Below are 27384 nucleotides of genomic sequence, written 5' to 3'. Positions count from 1 at the left end.
ACCCCTTCCTTGGGCGGCACAGAGTTTTATGCAATTTTATTTTGTGTGTTTAGTGATACGTTCGGATTTTGCAAAGTTTTGAGTTCTTTATTTGGTCCGTTTTTAACGTCAAAATCACAATTCATGTCCATATTTTGTATGTTTTATCTATTTTGGTATTTTGATATGTTTTGTGAAAAATGTAAATATTTGAGCCTAAAAAGATAGCCAAAAATCGAAGTTGAAAATCTAGAGCTTTCAAGACGTCCAGCGGTCCGCTACAACTCAGCCAGCGACCGCTGGCGACCACCGACCGCTGAGCTAGTAGCGGTCCGCTCCGGAAAAGTTGTGCATGAAAGGAAGAACACGCCCAACGACCGCTGAAACAAGTGCAGCGGCCCGCTGTTCAAGAGTCAAAGGCTACGGATCAACCCACAGCGACCGCTGGGAAAACACGGCACACAGAAATTGCCCTACTTTCTCCCCAAGATTTACCATATTTTGCAACTCTTTTCCTTATTTGAAGGGGACGAAATTATGGCTATAAATACCCTCTCAAGGTTCATCATTAGAGATCTTTTTGACAAATAATTTCAGAGTATAAAATTGAGAGTACTTCATAGTGCATGGGTTGAAGAATGAATCAAGAGAAGATCAAGGCTACAAGATTCAACCTTTGGGTTTTATTTGTTTTAGTTATTATTTTCTTTATAACTTCCCTACAATCTATGTTTTTAGCTTATTCTATCATGTGTAACTAAACTCATAGGATTTTAGGGATGTGTTAGTAACGACTTTGGTTATACAATTCCGTTTTGCTATTTAATATCCGTTTTGTTTTTACTTTGTTTCTTACCTAAGTGTTGGATAATGCTTCACGTTTGAGTGACACATTCTGTGATAAATTAATATAACTTGCTACATAATCGTGAGAGGAGGTTGACGAGTTAGATCTACTTAGTAGACACTACAATTAGTTTCCCTTAAAACGACATTGTTAATTGAGAGTGAGAACTTTTTAAGGGTCTTAGGAGCTTTAAGAAGTTACGGATCTAGGATTGACAACCATATTGTTAGTAATCTACGTTTGTTTCGCAGGAGCATAAATTAGGCGACTCGTTCTATCAAACTAAGAACTGTGCTAGGGTGTTGTAGTTGAAATTTGTGTAACAATAACTGTGAACGCACATCCCTGGAATTCCCTTGTCTCTGATATCTTTATCTTTGATTTATTTGCAATTAGTTGTTTACTTGTCTTTGTTTTCAAAAAATTCTAAAAAAACTTTCGGTTTTTCAAATAGTAATTGAAGCTTAGTAGAAGGTAGCCAGTTTGTGATTGTTTTCCCCGTGATCGATATCCGGTACTAACCTTTAGCTATACTAGATCTACCATGTATGCTTGCAGGTATTTTTAGTGCTAATAAAAAGTGCATCATTAAGTGCTGGAGATAGTAAAGTAAGAGAGAGGGAGTAGAGTAGGGATAAAAGTGTTTCCATTTATAGTAATAGGTCATCTTGGATGGGACAAATCAAAAAGGAAAGTGGGTCGTCTTTAGTGGGACGAAGGGAGTAACACTTTTTCTCTCTACTTTTCTCTCTTTTCTACTTTATTATCTCTTCACTTAATATATTTAAATATCTTTTTCTTAATCTTCCTACGGAAAAGAAGTGACTCTACTACTATGGAACGGAGGGAGTACTAGTAACAAAATTGTATCAAAGTTAAACACAAAACTCTGTTCCATAGTAGTGAATGCATTTTTTTCGGAGATTAAGAAAAATGTGTGTAATATATTAAATAAAAAGATAATAAAATATGATAGAGCCAAAAGTAGAGTTAATAAAATAAAGAGAGGTAAAAATAGAGAGAATTAAGTAGAATAAGGGAAAAAAGTAAGAGTGATACGTTTTATTTAAAATGAAAATGACTATAATTATAGAAAGCCCAAAATGAAAATGACATACTACTATATAATAGATGGAGTATAATATGGCATTGCGTTATGCATTTAAGAAAACAAATGCAAATAAATATTTGTGTGAGTTGTAGCCTTGTACTTTGTCTCAATGCAAACAAGCCAGGGAGACAACATTCGGATATCACCAAAACTTACTTCTAAATTATGCCCCATCAATAAATAAAGGATTTTGGGAGAGATTTAACGAGAACATCTTTCATGGGATCATATCCCATATTTCCAAACTCATTGAAATATAAGAGGGTAAAAAAAATGGAGTGCTTGCTTTAACCAATAATCAACATGGAGGTAAGTTTGATATCTGGACTGGATCCAAAAGATAGGTTAAATTTGGACCGAGACTCCTAATGGCGGATAGACTAAAATGGGCTAGAACTCATAATAGCGATGGATGAGGTAGTTAAAGTGGAAAGAGAATAATGTAGAAAAACTTATCTACATTATTCTTCTTTTATTTTACTCTCTCTTTCTCCATTTTAACTATTCTCTCTGTCCCACAAGAATATGCATTTTCTAATTTTGGAAACTATTTCCCCTCTAATGAGATGACACTCATTCTTCACCTACAATACTTTAATTACTTTTTTCTTTCAAAATCTCTCTTAATATCAATTATGCATTAAAACCTGTGTCCAATCGAAAGTGCATATTCTTATGGGACGGAAAGAATATTAAATATTGCTCCATATGTCCACAAAAATTGTTTGATTTGTAGACGACACGAGTTTTAATGAGAACTCGGTAAAGTAAGAGAGAATGAGAAAAAATAGATAAAGTAAGAGAGATAAGCGGAAAAAGTAAATAAATAATGAAAGAGGTAAGAAAAAGTGAAAATATATAAAAGACTTCCCATTTTAAAAAACCAATTTGGCCCATGCAAAATCTAAAGTAGGTGAACTAACCTTTCCAAAACCAAATTGATTGTCTAATCTTTCTCATTACTATTTAACAATAGATATAAAATAATGGAGTACTACATAAATTGACTTTCTCATTACTATTTAACAATAGATATAAAATAATTATGGAGTACTACATAAATTCATTGTCTAATCTTTCTCATTACTATGTAACAATAGATATAAAATAATTATGGAGTACTGCATAATTATGGCTACAAAAATGGGTATATATCTAATCACTTTAAAAGGTTTTAAGGTCAAAATATTGGCCCAATTCAACTCCCACCCCCCGTCCCTAAGATGCCCCATTAGAGCACCGAAGCGGAGTCTCGTTGTGGGCTCGGTCTCGTCCCGGAGGGACGTGACGGCATCGAAACAGCGATGCGGGTGCTCTGTCTCGTCCCGTGTCCCTTCGCCAAGAGGTGGCTGGCGAGCTGACTCGCCATGCGGGTTGGCCACGTGGCGAGCTCCCGTGCGGCCGTGACGCCCACTAGCGCCCGCGAGTAGGCGTCGTTTATATCCGTTAAAAATATTTTTTTTAATTCCAAAAAAATTCAAAGATTTAAAAGTAATAATAATTTTTCCCCAAAAATACTAGCCGTTTTTTTCCAATATTTTGATTTTTTTTCTATTTTTTTAAGCCCCCAATCACTTCTATAAATACTAGGATTTCAATTATGTATTTTTCTTGTTTTCAGATGTTGTACTTTTTGTGGTTTTTAATGATTTTATGAATTATTAGTATTAATTTAATATTTCAATGAAATATTAATTGAATTTGTTGGAAATAAAAATAAAAAATGAAATTAAATGAATAGTTAAGGGATGAGATGGTTAAGAGATGGATGCATGCATGTGATGTCTCTTAGTTAAGAGATGAGGTAAAAAGTGCAGTAGGGTCCATAAATAGTGAAGGGATGAGACGGTATTGAGACATGTATGTGGATGGCTTATAGCTGAATTATTCCTTTTTAGAGTATTAAATAAATATAGCTAAGTTATTTATTTTTCATTGACAAAAATAATACATATTCTCTTCCTTATTTAATTTTTTCTTCATCTTTCTATTTTATTTTTATTTTCTATTATATTCTTTTTTCATTTAACATAAATGACACAATTTCTTAGAAATCGTGTTAAAATAAATATCTTTAATACAGAAGGACGGACTAAGTATAATAAATTGCTGAAAAATTATAAAATCAGTTAAATTTTGATCCATCACATAATTATGAAATGGGAATTTCTTTCTCAGTCACCTCACAACAAAAATACTATCGCCTGCATGCCTACATGCAATATATTTATAATTATTTTTTAATAAAACAACGCCGTTCTGTTTTTAAATGCACGGCATTCTTTAACTTACTGCCGGTGACATCTATGAATAAATTCTCGCATAGCATACCAAATACTCCCTCCGTTCCTCCATTATTGAGGCGTTTCTTTCGGCTAAGAAATTATGAAAAACACATTTATATATTAAGTGGATAGATAATAATAAAATAAGAGAATTAGTATACTCCGTAGAAAGAGTAAAGTAGGATAACGGATAAAGTAGAGATGATAAAATAGAGAGAATAAAGTAAGAGTGAGAAAATGTGTAAATTATCAATATAAATGGAAATGATTCAACTATGGTAGAATCAAAAATGAAAAAAACAATTCAACTATAGTGCAACAAAGAGAGTACAATATAATTTTACCTAAATTTTTTGGCATAGAATAATACTACTATATAAAGCAAATTAAAATTTCATAATTTATAATTAATTTTTAAAATTATGGCATTAATAATTTAGCCAAATTACAACGTTTTAACGGTAATGTGCGTTAATTAATGTACATAAGTTAAATTTTAAAAATAGGGATATTTTAGGGAGAGAGAAAATTATTTGGACCAATGCAAAATCGAAACGCGTAATGGGCGGCATGTGAATCATCTATGAAGAGACGTACGATGACAAGATAGAATCATATCAATATATATGCCACAATAATTATCTATATCTATTTTAATCATCGAAATTTTACCACCACTGGTTTGTTGCATTGATGCGTCTCACAACATGAAGGGAAGAGAGTTAGTTAAATCGGTTACTTCTTGAGGGTGTACGTGAGGATCATTGCATGGGATTGCAGCTCATGGAAATCGGTTAGAGTGTGAAGTATAAAAGGTGCTACACACTAACCGCATGAGTATGAAGAAAGCTATATACATTCACTAAGAAAAGAGATCAGTGTGGAAGAGAGCGAGAGGTAATCCTCAGTCAAGAAAGAGATTAGAGAAGCATCGATATTGAGAGTATCGATTGGAATCGTTCATCCATTGATTCTTGAAATCGGTTAGTTGTTTAGCTACTGAGTTTTAGCTCGATCAACTTGTATAGATGCTGTGTAGATTTGTATAGAACTTTGCATGCATGATCTCTGTAATTCTCGTTCATCATCATCAATACAAAGATACTAGAGTTCTCCCGTGGACGTAGATCGATTCGATCGAACCACGTTAAACACTGTGTGCATTGTTGCTTCTTGTGTTATGAATTCGGTGATTGCATTTGTGATCTGTTACTGCCGTTTACATTACAAATTGGCGCCGTCTGCGGGAACGTGTAGTCGACGACAATGGCTGCAGCAAGGTTTGATTTCGAAAAGTTCTCTGGGAAAAACGATTTTGGTTTATGGAAAGTGAAGATGAAATCCATGCTCATACAGCAAGGGCAATGGGAGGCGATGAAATACAAGAAGTCAGACAAGGATGTGGATCTTGATGATAAGGATGAGATCAAGAAACTTGACTTGATGGAAAGAGCCCATAGTGCCATAATGCTGAGCTTAGGGGATCAAGTATTGAGGGAAGTGTGCAAGGAGAAGACTCCATCTGATGTCTGGAGCAAGCTAGAGTTCATATACATGACTAAGTCTTTGGCTAACAGATTGTTCTTGAAGCAGAGACTCTACTCTATCAAATTTCTTGAAGGAAAGGGGATCATGGACCAACTTGATGAGTTTGTGAAGACAGTGGACGACCTTGAATCAGTGGATGGAGATTTAAAGGATTAGGATAAGGCAATCATGTTATTGAATGCCTTGCCTAAAAGCTTTGACCAGCTCAAGGATGCAATATTGTCTGGAAGGGATTCCTCACTGACATATGAGGAAGTCCTTACTGCATTGAAGGCCAAGGAGTTTCAGAAAGGCTCCACAACAAGACCAGTGGATCAAGTTGGTGACACTACTAGAAAATGAGCCTTTAATGACACCTAAAATTGCCACTAGAAAACTATTGTTGTGGCACTTTGCCTGTAATGGCACTTCATGCAAGTGCATTATCGGTAGCTGTAGTTATAGGTAACGTGTAAGGATAGGTCTTGTATTATGGCAATCAAAAAGTGCCATGAAACATGACGTGTAATGTCGCTAGAAAATGCCACGATATATTTTCTTAAACTACATTAACTTTTGGAAAAATATACAATATACCTCAATAAATATTTATTATTACAATTTTCCCTCATTTTATTTAATTTACTTTTTTCACCTACATATTTCTATAATTTATATTTTTATCCTTCAAATATTTATAAATTCATTTTAATCCTTCAAATTTAATAAACTACTCACTCAAATAAAATGACAACTATTTGAATAATATTCAAACCATCAAATGATTTTACACAAAAATGTAACGTGTTTGAACACACAAACTAAACAATATTAAGTGTTGGTCATCTTTGACTTAAACTACACAAACAATACTAGTACTAAAAATTATAAAGTGCTAATATCCGTTGCGTTGTAAGTTACTGTATCGGGCTTACACCCGTTTCCCCTCATCTCCTCCAACAATCCAGAAACCTCCCCCTTTCGATTAGCCTTGAAAGACGCACTGATCAATGTAGAATAAACCGCAGGAACCAATTCCACCTTCTTTCTCAACATCTAACCCTTCAACCCAATGGCCTCATCCAATCGAAATACCCTACAAAGCCCCTTCATCAAACCTACATAGATATGTGCATTAGGTCTGATTTTGAAATCCCTTTCCATCATTCTCTTCAAATTGAAAGCCGCATCCAGCTCCAAATTCGCGCAAAGCCCGTTAATCAAAGTCCCAAATGTCACCACATTAGGCTCAACCCCTCTCCTCAGCATTTCATCAAACACCTTCCGCGCGCTCACCAAATCAATCATCACACAAAATGCATTTATCATAATGTTGTACGTACAAGCATCAGGGCTCCCGTAATCCTCAATCCAGTCATAAACCTCCATCATCTTATCGAATTCGTGACATACAAGGAGCTCGTTCAGCAACGTGTTCACTAATTATCTGCAAGTCGAGTTCGGGAGTCCAGAAGCGACGGGCTGAACCGCGACAGTCGCGCGGCGCTGCTGAACGTCGGGGAGCAACTGGCGATGACTCTCTGTCGTGAGGAAAAGAGCGACGGTAGTGATGCTCGCCGAGAGTGGAAATTTGGCGGAGGGGCGGCGACATATTCGAGAGAGAAGAGAAAGGGCGACGGCGCTGAATCGCAGAATCGGGAGACTGCGACGGGCAATTTTCGAACTAACGCCGAGAATGAGAGAGCTAGGGTTGTTAAGTTTCAATTGGGGATTTACCTTGAAGAAGAAGAGAGAAAGAGGGGAAGAGATGGAGAGATGAAATGATTTTGAAGAAAATGTTGGGCGAAAATTTTTGAGGGAAAAAATATTTGGAGTCCATTTTATTTTGAGTTGAAACAAATTTTTCAATGTATTATTTATTGGTATGACACTTGGCACAAGGGCCACTACATGAATCTCTTCATGACATTTATTTGGAGATGCAATATTAGTTTAGGATATAAGTGTGGCTAAAGATTGGTGTATTGAGTGACTATCTGTAGTGACAGTTTTAAAAAAGTGCCACAAATTTATTGTAGTCTTAGGCTAATTTTCTAGTAGTGTGAAGCCATGGTTACCAAGTTTGCTGACAAGAAGGGCTTCAAGAAAAAGTGGAATAAAAAGGGCAAGAATGATAAGAAGGATGAAAAGGAGACTAGATCTTGTCATTACTGCAAGAAGCCTGGTCATCTCAAAAGGAACTGCTACTCTTGGAAGAAAAAGAAAGAAGAAGAGGCAGAATGGCTCAACACAGCTGATATTACTCAAGATGTGGAAACTGCTCATGCATTGAATGTTGCAGATACAGATGTTAGAGAGCAGTGGATCATGGATAGTGCATGTAGTTTTCACATGTGCCCCAAGCTTGAATGGTTTCAGAATATGGAGCACTCTACTGGTTCTGTACTTCTTGGAAATAACCAGATCTGCAGAGTTAAGGGAATGGGAAATGTAATGCTCCGAATGAAAGATGGATCTGCTAAGATTCTTACTGAAGTCAGGTACATTCCTGACATTAAAAGAAACCTGATCTCTCTTGCAGCACTTGAAGCAAAAGGATACTATTTTCTCTCATCTAGTGGTGAGTTGAAGGTGTTGAAGGGATCTGAGGTGATTATGATGGCAAGAAGATTCAACAACCTTTACTATTTGCAGGCAGAGGTAATAACTAATGATCTCAACATACCCAAGAAACTAGATGCAGATATCTGGCATCCAAGATTGGGACATGTGTCCATAGATGGTATAAATCGACTTATAAAGGATGGAGTGATAGAAGCAGACAGAAAAATGGTCTCTAGGGAATGTGAGGTGTGTGTGCTTGGAAAAAGTAAGAAGCAGGTGTTATCCAACTGGAAAGCACATTTCAAGATCAGTGCTAGATTATGCACATAGTGATATATGGGGACCAGCTCAGACCATATCAGTGGGTGGATGCAGGTACTTTCTATCTATTGTGGATGATTACTCCAGAAAAATTTAGCTATACATCATGAAAGAGAAATCTAAAGCTTTCATCAAGTTCAAAGAATGGTGCAAAGAGGTTGAGGTTGAGAAGGGATCATGTTTGAAATGTTTACGGACAGATAATGGGCTAGAGTTCCTTTCACATCAGTTTGAGGATTTCTACAAAATGAAAGGGATTAAGAGGCACAGGACAGTTCCTAATAATCCTCAACAAAACGGTGTGGCTGAAAGAGCTAATAGAACTATCCTTGAGAGGGTTAGATGCATGCTAATATCTTCTGGGATGCCTCATAAATTCTGGGGAGAGGTTGCATCTACTGCTGTCACACTGATGAACAAATGTCCAACTACATCTGCAAATAATGAGACTCCAGATTTTAGATGGTATGGCCATCATGGAAACTACACTATGTTGAGACATTTTGGATGTAGAGCCTACTCCCACATTAAGCAAGAGAAGCTACAACCAAGGGCTCTCAAATGTGTGCTACTTGGATATCAGAAGGAAGTTAAGGGATATAGGCTGTGGTCTCTGGAACCTGGGAATCAGAAGGTGGTGGTTAGTAGAGATGTGATATTCAGAGAATCAGAAATGCCCTACAAGGAGTAAAAAGAAAGTACAATACAAGAAAGCTCAGATGCTCAAGTTGAGGTGGAGTTTCTGGATAAAAATGAGAATCAGAAACTTACTGACCAGTCAGATTCTTCTGAAAGTGAGGACCAAATTCATGAGCTCAGTGAAGATGTGAGTGGAGTCATGGATGAAGGTGGAGGCTCTACTGACAACAACCTTCATGATTATATGCTAGCAAGGGACAGAGAAAGAAGAGCCAATATCAAAAAGCCGGCTAGATACATCAATGCAAGTCTTGTGTACTATGCCTTTTGTGCAGCAGAAGATATTGAGTCCAGTGAACCAGGCACTTACATGGAAGCCATGAAATCCAGAGAAAAGGATAAATGGATTAAGGCAATGCAAGAAGAAATTGAGTCCTTGCTGAAAAACAAGACCTGGATCTTTGTCACTAGAAAAAGGCTGCAGAAACTAATTGGATGCAAGTGGATCTTTAAGAAAAAGATAGAAGCATCTGAAGGGGATAGGATCAGATATAAAGCCAGGTTAGTGGCAAAGGGATATAATCAGAGAGAAGGAATTGACTACAATAAGATATTCTCTCCAGTTGTGAAGCATAGTTCTATAAGAATGCTCATGGCCTAAGTGGCTAAGAATGACTGGGAATTGCATCAATTGGATGTAAAGACAGCTTTCCTACATGGTGAGCTTGAGGAGAGTATATTCATAGAACAACCAGAGAAGTTTGTGAGGCCAGGAGATGAAGATAAAGTGTGCTTGCTTAAAAGAAGCATACATGGCCTCAAGCAATCCAGCAGACAGTAGAATCTGCAGTTTGATCAACATATGAAGCAGATTGGGTTTGAAAGTTCCAAGTATGATAACTGTGTGTACATGAAGAAAAGGGATGGAAAAATAGTGGAATTCTTACTCTTGTACGTGGATGATATGTTAGTCACTGGATCAGATATCAATGAAATTCAGAAAGTGAAGCATGACCTCAAATGCATAATTGAAATGAAAGATTTGGGAGAAGCTAAAAGAATTCTGGGTATTGATATTATAAGAGACAGAAAAAGAAGGGTAACGTGGCTAAGTCAGCAACACTATATTGAAAAGTTGATTAAGAGATACCAAATGAGTGAATCAAGAACTGTTTCAACACCATTGGGGCAGCAGTTTCAATTGTATGCAAGTCAAGGGCCAAAGTCTGAAGAGGAGCAAAATGAGATGAAGAGCATCCCATATGCTAACATCATTGAAAGTGTAATGTATGTTATGATATGCACTAGACCAGATCTGGCTCATGCTGTAAGTCTCACAAGTAGATACATGAGCAATCCGGGCAAGGTCCATTGGCAGGCTCTTAAATGGATGTTGAGATACTTGAGAGGAAGCTCAGATTATAGGATCATGTACAAGGGTTTCGGAGATCAAACTAGGGATATTCTTGAAGGGTTTTGTGATTCAGATTATGCCTCCAACAAGGACAATAGAAAATCACAGACTGGATATATCTTTACCATGTTTGGCTCTGCAGTGACTTGGAAATGTAACCTGCAATCTATAGTGGTTTTATCTACGACAGAAGCTGAGTACATTGCTCTTACAGATACAGTGAAGGAGAGCTTCTGGCTCAAGGGAATGTTGGGAGACTTAGGTGAAAGGCAAGGAAAGGTTGCTGTGAATTGTGACAGTTGCAATGTAATCTGCCTATCAAAACATCAGACATTCCATGATAGGAGCAAGCACATATATGTGCGGTTGCATTTTATTCGAGATGAAGTCAAGAATGGTGTGATAGAGATTAAGAAGATAGGGACTGAGCACAATCCAGCTGATGCCCTGACTAAGGTAATACCAACTTCAAAATTTGCATACTGTTTGGAGTTGGTGAATATTGGGATCTTGGAGGATTATGACAGTAAGTATTGACGTTGGAGACGAGGTGGAGATTTGTTGCATTGATGCATCTCACAACATGAAGTGAAGATAGTTAGTTAAATCGGTTACTTCTTGAGGGTGTACGTGAGGATCATTGCATGGGATTGCAGCTCATGGAAATCAGTTAGAGTGTGAAGTATAAAAGGTGTTACACACTAACCGCATGAGTATGAAGAAAGCTATACACATTCACTAAGAAAAGAGATCAGTGTGGAAGAGAGCGAGAGGTAATCCTCAGTCAAGAAAGAGATTAGAGGAGCATCGATCTTGAGAGTATCGATTGGAATCGTTCATCCATTGACTCTTGGAGTCGGTTAGTTGTTTAGCTACTGAGTTTTAGCTCGATCAACTTGTATAGATGCTGTGTAGATTTGTATAGAACTTTGCCTGCATGATCTCTGTAATTCTCGTTCATCATCATCAAAACAAAGATACTAGAGTTCTCCCGTGGACGTAAATCGATTTGATCGAACCACGTTAAACGTTGTGTGCATTGTTGTTTCTTGTGTTGTAAATTCGGTGATTGCATTTGTGATTTGTTACTGCCGTTTACATTACACTTTCTCGGCTCCACCAACGACTAAAGTTGATTACTATTCCCTACCTTCGTTTCCACGTTTGAAGCATTTCTTTTGAGTATGAAAAATTTAAAAATAGTATTATATATTTAAAAATTAAGTGATATGAAATTAAAAATAAAATAGAAGAGTAAAATAAAAGATACTATAATCGAACATATTATCATAAATATATATTTTGAAAAAAAAGGAAATGGTCCAGTTTTAATAGAACATAGATACTACCATTTTCTAAGCTGATTACATTTTGGTACCATATACAAGCAAAAATATTACTCCCTCCGTTCTATAGTAATAGAGTACTTTTGTCATTTTGGTACGTTCCATAGTAATAGAGTCATTTCCCTTTTTAGTAAAAGTCAACACATTTTTCTACACTTACTTCACTCTCTCTTACTTTATTCTCTCTTCATCTCTCTACCTTTTTCATTTTCTACTTTATTCTCCCTTTACTTAACTCACCTAACACAATTTTCTCAATCTCCGTGCCGAAAAGAAACGCCCCTATTACTATGGAACGGAGGGAGTATCTTAGATATTTTGTCCGATTATCTTCCGTTATTTGCTTTGAAATATTTGTGCTTATTAAAACACCTCAAAAATTATTATTGATATTTATAGTTTTAATTTTACTTCAAGGTCAAAGCCGATTAATACATTTTCCACTATAATTCCAAATAAATGATTAAATATAATAAAATAATAAATCTAGATTTGATTTTTGCATACTTTGTAAAACTTATAGTGCCAATAAAAAATATTGAACATAGTATAATTAAACTACATGTATAAATAAAACAAACAGCATTAAACATGGTCTATACTCTATACCAAAACAATGTCCACACAAAATATATAACATAAACAATTAGGAAAGCCAATAATCTTTATTTTTACCCCCTTTCCCATTGTCAAAATAAATAATAAATATTACTCCATTTACTTAAGTGATATGTAAATTATATACTCCTTCCGTCTCTGAAAAGCATGAACATTTTCTTATTAAATTATTTCTGAAAAGTACAAACATTCTAATTTTAAAAATAGTTAAACAACACATTACCCTTACACATCATTTTATTAATAACTTATAGTATATACCATTACACTACACTACTAATGATGAAGAATCCACTTTTTACTAACACTACTTACATTAACATTTATCTCTCTCTTTTGCTTTATCAATCATACATTAAAACTCATACCAAACTAAATGTTTTTACTCTTTGAGAACGGGGGAGTATATGTTTTGTACATACTTTGACGTCCTTATATATATGTGCGTTAAGACAAAATACATTGAATAAACTATCTGAGATTGTGACCAAGGTCTAGACTCTAGACTATAAGATTAGATTTTTATGAAACCATTTAAGTGCGTTGGCAGCGCTCTGCATAGAGCACTTGTTCACTTGCACAAGAATTTGCACGTCTGCGTAATCAATATAAGCATCCAATTCTACCGTGCCACATAAATCTTGATTTTTGTATTTAATGTTATTTCGAAATTTTATCTCCAAATTCACACTTAAAATTTTAATTTTAATTTTTTATAATTTTTCTATAATTTCTCTTCATAATCTGTATTTGTCTTGTCTGTGTTTTTTTTAATTTAAAGCATATAGTATATTTTGGTGTATATATTATTCTACACTTATTTAAAAAGCTTAATAAAAAACGGGTTCAAATTTCGTTCTTCTTTTCTCCCGTGCTAAACAAAGTTTTGTAGCTAAACATAACTACATAAGGTATTTAATAATTTTGCTATTTAACCATGAGATTTGGGTCCCACTTAGAAACCCTCTCCTCTCATCCGTGGAAATCGTCAATAAGTTAAGGTCACCAACAAACTAACCCTACTTTAAAAATTTTGTGTTTCCTTCATTCTTCTTTTATTTATTTCCATCATAATTATCTCTACAAACAAAAGTGGCCACTTTCCCAACATGTTCATTCAAAAATTTTCCAAATCCTTTTAATTCTTCACAAGATCAACGTTTTTTACGGTGAAAATTTTAGAACATCAAATTTGTGTTCGTATTTTTTTCCTCTTGCAAGCATGACTACTTAAGGCCCTATTTGGATGCTGTTATTCTTGAAGTCGTTGACACAAGATAGAGAGCACAACTAAGTATGCACAATATAAATATCAATGGGAAAAAAATAGTAGTACTCCTATTTTAAGATGTTTGTGTATGATTGGATCTGTGCTCTCTAATCTTCTGTCAACCAATTTTTGTCATTTTTACCTGATTTATCTGCGACGAAATTAATCGAGGTAAGTTTTCTTTCTTTTTTCTTTTGATAGTATTATTTTTTTCCATATGAAGATATTGGGGGTTTTCGTAAAACCCTATTATCTGCAGCTTCTAAACCTCTGGGGAAATAGGGATAAGTTTCCGATTTTAGAAACCCTAGTTCATTGATCAAAACGTACTTTTTATTATTTTAATGTTTCAAATGAGTTTATTACTTCCCATGAATTATATACGTTGAATCGTTGAAAAGCTAGTGTTTTTTCTACAAATTTTCATATACTTTTTAAAAACTTGTATATTTTGAGGGATTTATTTATATTTCTTTTCTTTGCAATTATGCCTAAATTGAAGAATAATTATTCAATTAAAATCACTATCACTTTAATCCATGGGGTGTGGTCAAGTGGATTGGACTCGTCCATCCTTAATCAAATGATCAGGAGATTAATTCTTATCTTTGAATATGGAGAAGTTTTAAATCTTTGGTTTGGTTGTCTCATCATTCGAGGTGCATATAAATCAACACGAGCAATACCCACTAGCTAGGTCACCCGTTAGTAAAAAAATCACTATCACTTCAATGACAATAATTAAAAGATGTCATAAAAGAAAAATGAGTTGTTCTTACACTTACAATATTGCATTTCATAAAAGATGTCAACATATATATCCAATAATTACATCAATGTTTCATGGCATTTATAATATCTATTATTGTTGCATTTTAAATAAATGTCGAAAGAGGATTCACTTAATGACATTTCCTTTACCGGTCTTATGCTAAATATTAAACCTAAATTTAGATATAAATTTAAATAGAAAATGTTAATCGGTATTGAGAATAAATAAGCTCTTTTTTAGATTAAACAGAATATATTAAAAATATATTCTATTAATGATTAAATTTTGTTTAAAATTACTTTATTCATTATTAAAAATATTAGAAGCATGTTCATAAATTAGGATAAGATTACCCTTTTCAATTAATAAACGAATCATACATGTATTGTTTTTACTTTTGTTTTAATACGAATTGCAAATAAAAATATAAAATCAATTCACCAAGCTAGGATATGAATTTCACGGATCCAATATATCAACAAAAAAAAGAACAATATTTTGGAATGAAGTGAAAGAGGGCAAGCTAGCGCACCAATCACCTTCCTCTTCTCCTCAAATGGTGAGTCAACTTCCTCTTCTCCTAAAATGGTGAGTGGTGGTTAATGACGACCCAAAAAATATTCAATCAGTTACTTCTTCACTTATTGTACACGAATATTAATCTATGTTTTAGCACATCAATCTATTAATGTATAATTATAAATTTGCAATTTACTCCTTTTCTTCTCCTGTACTCCACTTGTATTTAAAGTAAATATAATGGGCTTCATTGCAAATTGTCATAATTACAGTAAACCTAACAGAATATCTCCGTAAATTTACCAGAATCACAAATCTCTGCCTTGCTGCTGTATCAGCTCATCAAATTGTCAAAATTACAGTACAAAATAATCTCTCTTGATCACCTCACCGTTCTTGTCTTTCTCATCCCTCCATCTCTATCATTCTTGACATCTGCCAATCTATTTGAGTCCAAGAATCCAATCGCTGTCTTCTTGTGTCCTCTATCTCGGCCGAGGGTTTTTGTGTCGCCACGCTTTGTCTTCTTTCTCAGGTATCATCTTCCCTTGATCCTAAATCCCTCCTAAATAATCCTAGCTTGTCAATTAAGTTTGTTTCTGTAGCTTTTTTTATAAGAATTTCTATGATAATTTTTTATTGAATGCGAGTTTCTCAATCAGAATCAACTGATAATTGTATAATCAAATAAATATAATATGGTTGAATGGTTGATCTAGGTACAATAAAACCTGATTTTAATTATGAAATTTTGTTTAGTTTGATATCGATCAAGTAGAATGAATATCCTCTATTATCTTTTAGATTTGATTTATTAGTAGATTTATTTCAATGTCCTTGTTTGTAGGAGTTCATGCGATCATGTTTAAGTAGTAGTAGTAACCTTTTAGATTTAGTTTATCCTTTTGTTATTTAATTATTCTTCCTAGCCAGGGATTTTAATTTGCAGAGTCTTTATCAATTAGGAGTCTGTGTAATTTTGTATAAATACCTCCTTCGAGATTGAATAAATGTATCCAAGGGATCAAATTTTGTGAACGACAATCCGCCAGTTATCTTTTGTTTTTCACTCCATATAATAGTTCTTTTTACATATAACGGATTCCCAACTACTTCACTAATGAATAACTTAACTGCTTGTAAATTAGAGCACAATCAGAATAAAAATGATTGTATATATTTAGTATTTTATCTTATCATTCATTATCTAATTTGCTAAGTTGCCAATATTTATATATTTTCTATAGATTTGATAGGAATGTAGAGTTTGATGTGTGCACAACCTTAATAAAAAGTTATATTACTCTTAGTTTTCATATCTTAGGTATTTTACGAGTAATTAAATCTCACTCTGTCGTAGCTGCTGGTATCCTTCTCCACACCTCTCTCCATTTGAGTCCAAAAGACATTCCATCTTTTTATTCGTGTGCGCTCTCTTTCGGGAGAAGGGACGTCACACCATTGTTGTTCTTTGCCTTCTCTGTCACAGGTCAGCATCCCATCATTCTCTTGTCTTGAATCATAAAAAAGATTACCTATCCTACTAATAATTAATTTAGGCTTTTATAGTTTTTTTTGTTGCACAAGAGTTTTCTTGCTAATTAATGTTTTATGTATATTTGAATCTAGAACTTCAATCTTGAAATCAACCATAATTCATTTGCTTTATAGTCTGAATTTTTCTCTCTATAAATTTTTTTAGAGCCACTAGAATTTTTTTTCAAGCAAAATAGAGAAATTTGAGTAAACAAAATTACTAGAACTATACGTGAAACACATCCTAACATACATTGCTTTTGTGGTCCTCATAAGTTCAAAAATAAATAGGCAGACTGAACAATGTCTATTGTACTTAATGGAGATGATAATTAGGTCATTTTAGTGTTTTGTTATCGAATGCAGACAAGTATATTTGTGCACATAGTGAGCTAATTAATTTCACATGTATTGGTTGATTTGAACATGACTAATCTTGCAACATAAAAATGATTACATATTTTTTTGGTTATTTAACAATCCATTTTCTAATTTACTTAGTTATCTATATTTATATTATTATATATATAGGCTTGGTGGAATTATTAAAACAATATGGATAGAAGTTGGATGACAAAGTCAAGAATCACAACGAAATACCAAAATGGACTTGAATATTTTTTGGACTATGCTTTTCGCAATTCAAGCATGAAAGATAAGATATTATGTCCATGCAAACGTTGTGGGATCGGTATATCCGTGAGTAGAGATGAGGCATTTGAACATTTGACGGTCGACGGATTTATTCCAGGGTACACCCAATGGATAGCTCATGGAGAACTTCCTAGTAGTCGCTCATCTAGGTGTGACAATCAACATAATACTTTGGGTGATGATGATATGCAAGGTTTAGTTCATGATGCCTTTGGAGTTCCAAATGAAGATGGATATACTAAAGAACATATAAAATCTCAAATAGATGCTGAAAGTGCTAATGGACAAGCAAACGAATTTTATAAGTTGATTGATGGTTTACAACAACCATTGTTTGAAGGATGTGATAAATTCTCAAAGCTATCATTCATAATCCGTTTGTTGCACTTAAAGTGTATTGGAAGTTTGAACAATAAAGTATTTGATATGCTTTTGGAATTATTAAGAGAAGCTTTTCCAGATGCCATGGTTGATCTACCAAAGTCTTACTATGAAGCCGAGAAATTGATGCGTGTCAAAATGACTGTACTTTGTATTGGGGGGAAAATGAAAGGCGAACCTCATGTGACACATGTCATCAGCTAAGATGACGTACTTCAGATGCAGATCCCACAGGTGAGAAAAGAAAGATTGCTCAAAAGGTATTGTGGTATTTTCCCGTCAAACCAAGGTTGCAAAGATTGTTCATGTCTACAAAGACGGCATCTCACATGAGATGGCATGCTGAAAATCGTACGAAGGATGGGTATATGAGACACCCTGCCGGTTCCCCAGCATGGAACACATTTGATACCTTGCATCCTAGTTTTTCTCAGGAATCTCGCAATGTTCGATTGGGATTGGCATTAGATGTAACTAAACCCTAAACCCATGAATAGTCGTTTTCAAGTCAACCAGACTTAGTACTTTTTTAATTATATTTTCACGCAAGTTTCAATTTTCTGTTTTTAGATATTTAGCAAATCATCATATATTGCTTGTCATGAAAATCACACAACTATAAACGACTCACATTTTTATGTTTGAAGTTTAAATCATTAAATGTGGCGCATTACTAATATCATGGACTATAGGCAAAATCAAATATTTCCCGTATTCTTTAAGAGCATCCACAACGGCACGCCCGATGGCACGCCCGATGCGTGCCATCGTCCGCGGGCGCCATCGTCCGCCCCATTGTGGGTGTCCGCTATCGTCCGCGCCCTACGCCTGCGACCTATGCATCATCCGCGGTTGAAGCGCGGACGATGGCCTATCATCCGCGACATCGTCCTCGCCGTTGTGGGCTCGGCGGACGATGGGAGCGGACGATATGCTATCGTCCGCGCCATCGGGCACCCCATTGCGGGATCGGCGGACGATGGTCGCGGACGATGCCACGCATTTTTTAATTTTTGTATAAATACTCCTACCCCACCTTCATTTGTAACGTTTAATTTTCACGATTTCACTCTCGAAACTCACATTTTTATTATTTCGACGAAATGGATGCAAGTTCCAACAGTCCGATGTTTGGGGAGGCGCGTTGGCCAGTACAAAACCCGACGAATATTGGTCGTTCGATGCCAACACACAATACGATCCTGAATTCAGTACAAAATCGTACGGTTTGGATGACATGGAGCCGTCTCCAAACCGACCTATCGCCCCCTCCCGCCGTGCCGCGGCCGCGGCTTCTGCCCCCGCTAAAAAGAAGCGGAATCGGCAACGCGCGTACAAGTTGCCACCTCCGGGAACTTGTGAAGAGTACGCCCCCGGCCGTACGAACTACCAGTCGGATGAAACCCTCGCATTGGCGAGGTGTTGGGTGGATATATCGGAGGACCCGATATTCGTGAACAACCAGAGGCAGCCGACGTACTGGGAGCGCATCGCCGAGCGCCAACGGGAGCAGCTCTGCAAGCACTGGGACCAGGTGAAGAGGCAAATCAACCTGTTCTCGTCGGACTACGAGAAGTGTGCGAGGGCGCAGAGGAGCGGCGAGAGCTTGTGCGACGTGCGCGCTAAAGCGTTGTTGTCGTACCAGTCCATGTACGGCGAATTCAAGCACGAGGCCATCTGGGCGCTCTTGAGGGACAAGCAGAAGTTCCAAGGCGGGATTCTGCACACCGGAGCGACAAAGAGGATGAAGACCACCGAAGCTGGTGGTTACACGAGCAGCGAAAGCGGAACTCGTCCGGTGGACCTCAACCGGACGTACGAGGACATTGAGAGTTCCGGCACACCGATGTCCTCCCTGCGTCCCATAGGCGTCAAGGCTGCGAAGGCCAAGGGGGCGGCGGCGGCGACATCATCCTCGACCGCCGCCGCGCCATCGCCGATCCCAGCCCCGAGCGCGACGGCAGTCGTGTATGAGTCGTTGGCAGCAGCCTCAATGGTGAAGACGTTGTTGCAGACGCACAAGGCCCTCAAAAAGTATAAGGATCCCGCCTAAGCCGAAATTCTCCGGGGGTTGATCGATGAGTTACGCCGGAAGTTGGAAATTGCGTAGATTAGCCAATTTGAATCGTGTAACTTTTGTGTAATTATTAATGGAATATTCGCTGGTTTTTGGTTACTCGTTATGTTTTTAAATTAGTTTGCATTATATATTTGAAAAATATTTAAATTAATTAACAGAACAATATTAAAACATATAGGGCGCGCCTTAGGGCGCCGCATTGCAGGTAGGAGGATAAGACTGCTAACGTGGCGCGCCATAGGGCGCGCCTTAGGGCGGCCCATTGTGGATGCTCTAAATCTGGTCTTAAAAATCACTACAATCATCAGAGAATCAAATTTCCCGTATTCTTTAAATCTGGTCTTAAAAATCACTACAATCATCAGAGAATCAAACTTTAGTCAGCGTTATGCCATAGTGTTCATTGTCGTGCCAAAAAATTTAAACATGTCGTGCCAAAATATTTAAACAAAGTAGTGCCGATGTGGAAATGAGATAGGCTGTAGAATAAGTCGTGAGATAGGCTGAACCAATGGCGGACGGAGGTGGGGTTGAGCGAGGTTGGACGACCCCACAGTCGACCCCATAATACCAAAAAATTATACTACATTCGAACTTTCGACGTGCTGTCAACCCCACGAACGATACCTCCACCCCGACCCAACCCCAAACTTATTTTGGTTTTGGGCCGGAATAAAGAAAAAAAGGCCAAGAACTTAGAGGAGAGGGACGACCCAAATCAATATACAGAAGGCAATAATTGAAAAGTTGTTAAGCCCAAATCAACACAAATGGCAACATTTCAAATTTTCACACCATTCTCCAATTTCCTTACATAGAACTTAGAGGAGATTTCCTTAGCTAGAACTTGGAGGAGTTAGGAGAGGGACAGTCTTTACTCTATTTAATCTCCAGCTCTCCACTTTGTCTTCCAATTCGAGCTCCTCCCCCTTCTGTAGTTCAAAACTAAATTCTTGCAAATGTCGGCTTTGTGACCTCCCGCAGATTGAAGGTTGCAGTATACAATACTATTTGAGAGAGAATAGAGAGAAAGTAGGTAATTAATGTTAAATTGTGAAATTTGTGCTCCCTCGGCCTTGGATAATTTGTCACTTATTTCCATTCTCGTTCGTCCCTAAAACTTTGTCACCTTTTACTTTTACCATTTTTGGTAGTGGAACCCACATTCCACTAACTCATTCTCACTCACATTTTATTGTAAAAATTATGTATAAAAATAGGACACATATACCACTAACTTTTTCAACTCATTTTCTATTATATTTTTAAAACTCGTATCAGATCGATCAAATGGTGACAAATTATCAAGGACAAAGAGAGTAACTTTTAATTAGAGCACGAATTGAGATGATTGTATAATTTGGCCAGACTATTTTTTGCTTTATGTTTTAGTATCTAATCTTATCATGTTTATAATTATAATAATTGTGTATTGTATATTGTGAATATTTAGGTTAATGGAAAAGTATTTCAAGAAAGAACTAGAAATTTTATTGATTCTTCTAGTGCTAACGTTGAAGCTAAACAAGAATCACAATATTTTGAAAATAATGTGGTGATTGATAATCTAGAGGAAATTGAACTCGATGAAAAAGAGATAGATGCCGATCAAAGATTATGAAAGCCTATTGATGGATTTAATGTACATATTCCAGATCGTATTCATAGAGAATACATGGCTAGAGATCATTGTCAATCAAAAGGTCTTGATTTTTCTAGAAAAACAATATAGAAAAGATTATAGGGGTTTTAGAGATGTTTGGTATAAAGATTATGTTTCACTTGAATATAGTACGTCAGAAGATGTTGCGTATTGTTTTTGGTGTTTTCTCTTCAAATGTGGTATTTCGTCACCAGGAGATGGAACCTTTGTTAGTAGTGGTTTCTCTAATTGGAAAAAAGCCAACAAAAGATTTTAGAGCTCATATTAGGTCAGCCACTGGCCCACACAACAAATAAAGAATTGAATATGAAAATTTTGTGAATCAAAGGCAAAGTGTGTTTTATGTTTTTTTTTTTACAAAAATAAACTCCTATATGAAGGAGGAAATTGGAAATTACAAATAAACTCCTATAAAAAAAGATATTACAACTGACGTCAAGAGGGCTCGAACACGGCACTTCATACAATAATGTCTAAGCTGTCTTATGTTGTTAGTAAATCTAGTGCAAGACAAGAGAAGGAATATCAAATTCGTTTGACTGCAACTCTTGATGTTATTCGTTTTCTTTTGAATCAAGGTTTGGCTTTTAGAGGAGATGATGAGTCCTCAACCTCTATCCCACCATAAATAGGAGTAATTTTCTAGAGATGTTATACTGGTATAGTTTAAGAAATGATGAGGTTGGTCAAGTTGTATTTAAAAATGCTCCTGCTAATAATCAAATGATTTCTCCATAAATTCAGAAAAAAAATTGGTTATTGCGTTTGTCGTTGAAACCACACTTGAAATATTAGGTGAACTTGGTGAAGAATTATTTTGCATAATGGTTGAAGAGTCTCGAGATTACTCAGTGAAGGAGCGAATGGCTATTGTTATAAGATATGTGAACAAGAATGAGGAGATAATAGAAAGATTTTTATCTTTGGTTCATGTTAAAGAGACTTCATCAAGGTGTATGAAAGAAGAAATTGATTTTGTATTTTCTAAGATGCTGGGATTATCTTTATCAAGATTGAGAGGGCAGGGGTATGATGGAGCTTCAAATATGAGAGGTGAATTTAATGGAATGAAGGCTCTTATTTTAAAAGAAAATCAATCGGCATAATATGTCCATTGTTTTGCCCACCAACTTTAGTTGATATTTGTGGCGGTATGCAAGACAAATGGACATTTTTTTGTGGCTATCTTACCCCGATTGACAATATATAGATCTTCTTGCAAAAGAGCAGATAAACTTCGAAAAAACGAATATGATAGAATGGTTGAAATGATTAAAAAAGAGCAAATCAATTTCGGTTAAGGTCTAAATCAAGAAACTTCATTGCATAGACCTGGTGACACTCGATGGGGATCATATTATACAAGAAGAGATAAACGTTTCTCTAATGTTTAAGATTGATGCAAGAAGAGATAAAAATTTCTCTAATGTTGAAGGTTTAAGGACTCTTTCAAAGAATATGGTTGAAATGATGAAAGATGAAATCTTTCCAGTGGTTTATCGGTTGATTAAATTGGTGTTAGTATGCCTTGAATCTGTATTGTTTGCCCCGAGCCCAACGCTATGCTATGTTTTTATTTTAGGCCCTCATTAGTATATTGGGCCTAGCCCGTCGTCTGTGTGCCTATTTATATAGAAGTAGGGCACAAAACTCTGTAATCCGAAAACAATTTGAATATAATTAGTTCTCCTTTCCTGCCTGTGGACGTAGCCAACACACGTTGGTGAACCACGTAAATCTCTGTCTCTTTACGTTTATGTTTGTCTCGATTACACAATTACTCTATTCTGTTACAACAATTGGTCTTACATACCGCCACAAATGAGGTTTGTCAAGTCAGCCTTGCGAAATAGGAGGAGACACAACTAGTTGAACGATATCATGGTCGTGTACAACGAGAGGAAAATGTTCACTACTATTTCTAATGAACGAATTGTAACATCCCAAAAATGACTCTAGACGATTTCATGGTTCAGGCTAAGAAATCGACGACTCAGGGCTTTCGACGAATAAATCGATATTGGAAATAATGATAGTTGATAAAATATAGTTGATAATTTTTATACGGTTAAAATGTGATGAGGATTAAGTATTAGAAATAATATATGAGTTATATTATAAATAAGATAAGGTTTGTGTTAAATTGTCGATTTAGAGTTGTCTGTGATTGATTCGATAACGAAAAAGATCCAAGTTAATTAAAATAATTAGTAATAAATATTAATGATTAAAGGATTAATAGAAGTATGTATTAGAAGCTTAATGTAGGTGGAAGTGGGAAAGAAATCGGAATTTAACCGACAATTGTATATAGAATTCGATAGAAGGGCAAAATCATCTTTTCACTTAAAAATAATACAATACCTTCTAGAAGCCAAGGGGTGGACAATTTTTTTTCGCATTGTTGGATGAATATTTTTGACCTCCAACATGCCTTAAAAGTGTAGAAATTTCTAGATAATTTTTAAAGATTTAAAATGTGCCACTTGGAAGAATACTATGGAAAATAATAAACAAATGAAAGAAGTGCATGATAAATAACTTAAAATCAGTCACTATTCATCACCTTCCATCCTAAAAAAAAAAGAAAAATCCGTGCACCACCATAGGGTGAAGAAGCAACTCCTTTCTTCCATATTATCATCATTTTTATGGTGAATCGAAGAGCTAAATGCACCAACGAGGGATTATCAAGGTGTGACTATCTTTCTAGCCTATTTTTATCGCTTGAAATTTAGTAATGAATGTGTTGTGTTGGTTGTATGAATCGGACCTCCTTGGTTGGATAAGAAGATGGAGTTTTTATTTAAAATTATCGATCTATTTGTGTACGTAGATGTCGATAAACTTGGTTTTAGCCCTTGAATTGAACTTATTCAAGTTCTAACTTAGAAATCCCAAAATGATAGAAACCTTAAGCCTTCAATTCATGAATTTATATGGATAGATGTGTGAAATAATGTTGCATAGGTATTGATGGATAGCCAAAAACATCATTAGAATCCATAATTGAAAAGAAATTGATATAAAAGTCTGAAGAGGATTAAAGCTAATGTTTTTCAGTTCACTGTTCTGAATTGTTTAGCATGTTTATGACAGTTAAAACTTTGGCTTAATAATTTTTAAAATAACTATTATGAGTCTAGAGGTTCTCAGAATTGTTTTGTGAATTTCGGAGTTCACTTACTATAAGGGTTCGTTTGATTGCCCTGAGAGGGTAAGATAAGCCCTCTTATCTAGGGCGTGTATAGTATTTGATTGCCCTGATAAGCGTACCCGAATACCCGGTATACAGCCACCGACCCGGTTGTAATTAAGATACCACCCACGTTTTTGTGTATATGGCTGTCGCGGTTCTCACCTCTGATACGGCCGTATGCCATGTTTCCCGATTGTGAGAAATTGAATGTGAGTTGTGTGATTGCCCAAAAGACCCTTTATTATTTGTAAATCAATTTGGGGCTGAAGCTGCAATCGGCTCATGAATGAGAAACTTGTAAGCGGACAGATTTAATTCCCTTCATTCGCCTTCAATTTTGCAGAGGTTAGCACTTTATTTCAGTTAATGCTTGGATGAATTGCATAATTTTGTTCTCAATTGTTTGTTGGGTTCATGATATTGAATTGCATTATTTCGGTTAATGCTTGGATGAATTGTCGCAGCGTCTTGCTAATCGAATTCATATACAATCTGGAGGTCTGAAATCGGCGTCGATTTTGAATGGGTAACGCCGAGGATTCTCGAAAGGTATGGAATCTGGTTCCCGTAAATGGTTATGATATCGGTATTAGGTTTTGAATCGAGTGGAATATGTTGTGTTTGTTCTCCAATTACGTTGACAGTATGCACGTGTTCGACCTTGGTTAGTAGTTGAAGGCTATCTTCTGTGTTTTATAATTTGGATAAGATTTTGTTTCCATCCATATTGTTTGCAATTGCTTGTATGTCCACAGAATAACCTGACCACCGTGGTGTTTCTGATAGAAGAGATTATACGGAACCACCAAATTAACATGCTTCTCATATCTTTGATGATCACATTAATTTTCCCGCAAAATCGCAAGCGTAAACGGTGGGATCGGCTAGGTCAGTCTGTGGTTCTAGATTCTATCCCGGATCATGTGCGTCAACTAGATAGGCTTGTGCGTGTGACAGATAGTGCTTGTGTGGATAATTTGAGAATGGATAGGAATACCTTTGGGCGTCTATGTCGTATTCTCCGTGACCGGGTAGGCCTAGTGGACCAGAGACAAGTGACTGTTGAAGAACAACTGGCTATGTTCCTGTGTGTGCTTGCTCATCACAAAAAATCCCTCATAGTAGGTCACAATTTCATGCGATCATCTCAAACCGTCTCCAAATATATCCACACTGTACTCCATGGAGTTCTCACGCTTCACAACCTTTTTTTGGTGAAGCCCATCCCAATAGATGAGGCTTGCACTGATCGTACATGGAAATGGTTCAAGGTACGTTGACATTGAGATGCTTACAGAAATTTTGGATATTCGGATCATGAATGTGGTTTGAAATGTGCTTGCAGGGTTGCTTAGGTGCTTTAGATGGGACTTACATCAATGTGCGTGTCCCAATTGCTGACGTTCCCCGGTACCGTAATCGAAAAGGTCACATTACCACTAATACACTAGCCGTGTGTGACCCCCAGCTCAGATTCACTTACCTCCTTCCTGGCTGGGAAGGCTCGGCAGCCGATTCAAGGATTTTAAGGGATGCAATCAGCCGACCTTTAGGTCTGAAAGTACCCAAAGGTGTTGTATGCACGGTTTTATAATAAATTCATCATACGTACAACTTGTTACACCCCTTTACTTTGAGAATGTACATGTCTTGCATTTTTCAGGATGTTACTATCTATGTGATCAAGCATACCCAAATGCCGAAGGTTTCTTGACACCGTACAAAGGTGTCCGCTACCATCTCAAGGAATGGGGGGTCGGAAGGCAAGCACCCCAAACACCGGAAGAGCTTTTCAACCTTAGACACTCCAAGGCGAGGAATGTCATCGAAAGATCATTCGCGGTGCTGAAGATGCGATGGGGAATCCTAAGGTCAGCAAGCTTTTATCCGATAGATGTTCAAACTGGGCTCATAATCGCATGCTTTCTTCTACACAATTATATACGAAGTGAAATGGTAGTTGATGCCGTCGAGGCTGAGCTGGTTAATGAGGCTGATATTGATGATGAAACTGCCAACGATCATTTGTTATGTGGTGATAATATCAGTAGCGTGGAACCATCGGCATTATGGACCCAAAAAAGGGATGATCTTGCAATGGAAATGTGGGGAGACAGAAATAATGGACAAGTTTGAATGCCTATGCAAATGGACACCTTATTCTTTTCAGTGTTGAGATAGGTTGTGCGAAGTGAAGTTACTTTCTTGTATTTTTTTATAATTCATTACTTATTTTCACCTTATTCAAGTTGTAAGACATTTTATTCCACAATGCAGAGGCTTCAATTTTTTTCCCATTTTCTGATGGCCATTGTTTTATAGTGAAGTTGATTGGAGGGTCCGTATTATTTAAGTTATTTGTTATGTTTTGTGAGGTTCATACCAGCTCATATAATTACCACCATGCTATTAATCTGTTTTGGGCTCATGATCGCATGCTTTTCTTATACACAATAATATACGAAGTCAAATGGAGCTAACTGTATTTAGGCGGCGTTAAACGACGTTTGGGATTCAAAATAGCAAGCCGATTAAGAAAATTTGGTGAACTATACTCACCCATAGTACACGCTAGTTCAGTCATAACACACTAACATCATACATACTTCATATTAGATAGGTATTTCACTGAAGCTGCAAACAAAGGAACCTCTCAAG

The 27384-nt window shown here is 36.3% G+C and overlaps 2 protein-coding genes across 5 annotated transcripts; both read left to right on the top strand.

Moving 5' to 3' along the window:
• The first annotated feature begins 15568 nt into the window (after positions 1-15568).
• Positions 15569-18317, top strand: LOC121807603. 2 transcript variants are annotated; one of them, XR_006051848.1, is made up of 3 exons: positions 15569-15748; positions 16574-16702; positions 17281-18317. XR_006051848.1 is itself a non-coding variant. In XM_042207869.1 (2 exons), exon 2 carries the CDS (start codon positions 17305-17307, stop codon positions 17986-17988), a length of 684 nt encoding a protein of 227 aa, XP_042063803.1. In that variant the 5' UTR covers positions 16391-16702; positions 17281-17304; the 3' UTR covers positions 17989-18317. The 2 variants fall into 2 exon arrangements, 1 of the variants encoding a protein (XP_042063803.1); XM_042207869.1 differs by lacking the exon at positions 15569-15748 and having other exon boundaries at positions 16391-16702.
• A 5744-nt stretch (positions 18318-24061) lies between these two features.
• On the top strand, positions 24062-27023 carry LOC121808532 (putative nuclease HARBI1). 3 transcript variants are annotated; one of them, XM_042209072.1, is made up of 5 exons: positions 24065-24222; positions 25191-25275; positions 25482-25997; positions 26072-26297; positions 26390-27023. In XM_042209072.1, exons 2-5 carry the CDS (start codon positions 25249-25251, stop codon positions 26860-26862), a joined length of 1242 nt encoding a protein of 413 aa, XP_042065006.1. In that variant the 5' UTR covers positions 24065-24222; positions 25191-25248; the 3' UTR covers positions 26863-27023. The 3 variants fall into 3 exon arrangements, with proteins under 3 accessions (XP_042065008.1, XP_042065006.1, XP_042065005.1); XM_042209071.1 differs by having other exon boundaries at positions 24065-25071; XM_042209074.1 differs by having other exon boundaries at positions 24062-25275; positions 26072-26279.
• Positions 27024-27384: the final 361 nt, after the last annotated feature.

Source organism: Salvia splendens, chromosome 6, assembly GCF_004379255.2.
Source record: "Salvia splendens isolate huo1 chromosome 6, SspV2, whole genome shotgun sequence".
Taxonomy (NCBI): domain Eukaryota; kingdom Viridiplantae; phylum Streptophyta; class Magnoliopsida; order Lamiales; family Lamiaceae; genus Salvia; species Salvia splendens.
This window is presented reverse-complemented; position numbering and strand designations above follow the sequence as displayed.

Coding starts and splice junctions, on each gene's coding strand:
- LOC121807603 (XM_042207869.1), top strand. CDS start 17,305: ATGGATAGAAGTTGGATGACAAAGTCAAGAATCACAACGAAATACCAA.
- LOC121808532 (XM_042209072.1), top strand. CDS start 25,249: ATGGGTAACGCCGAGGATTCTCGAAAG. Junction 25,276..25,481: donor ACGCCGAGGATTCTCGAAAG/GTATGGAATCTG, acceptor GTATGTCCACAG/AATAACCTGACCACCGTGGT. Junction 26,298..26,389: donor AGGTCTGAAAGTACCCAAAG/GTGTTGTATGCA, acceptor TGCATTTTTCAG/GATGTTACTATCTATGTGAT.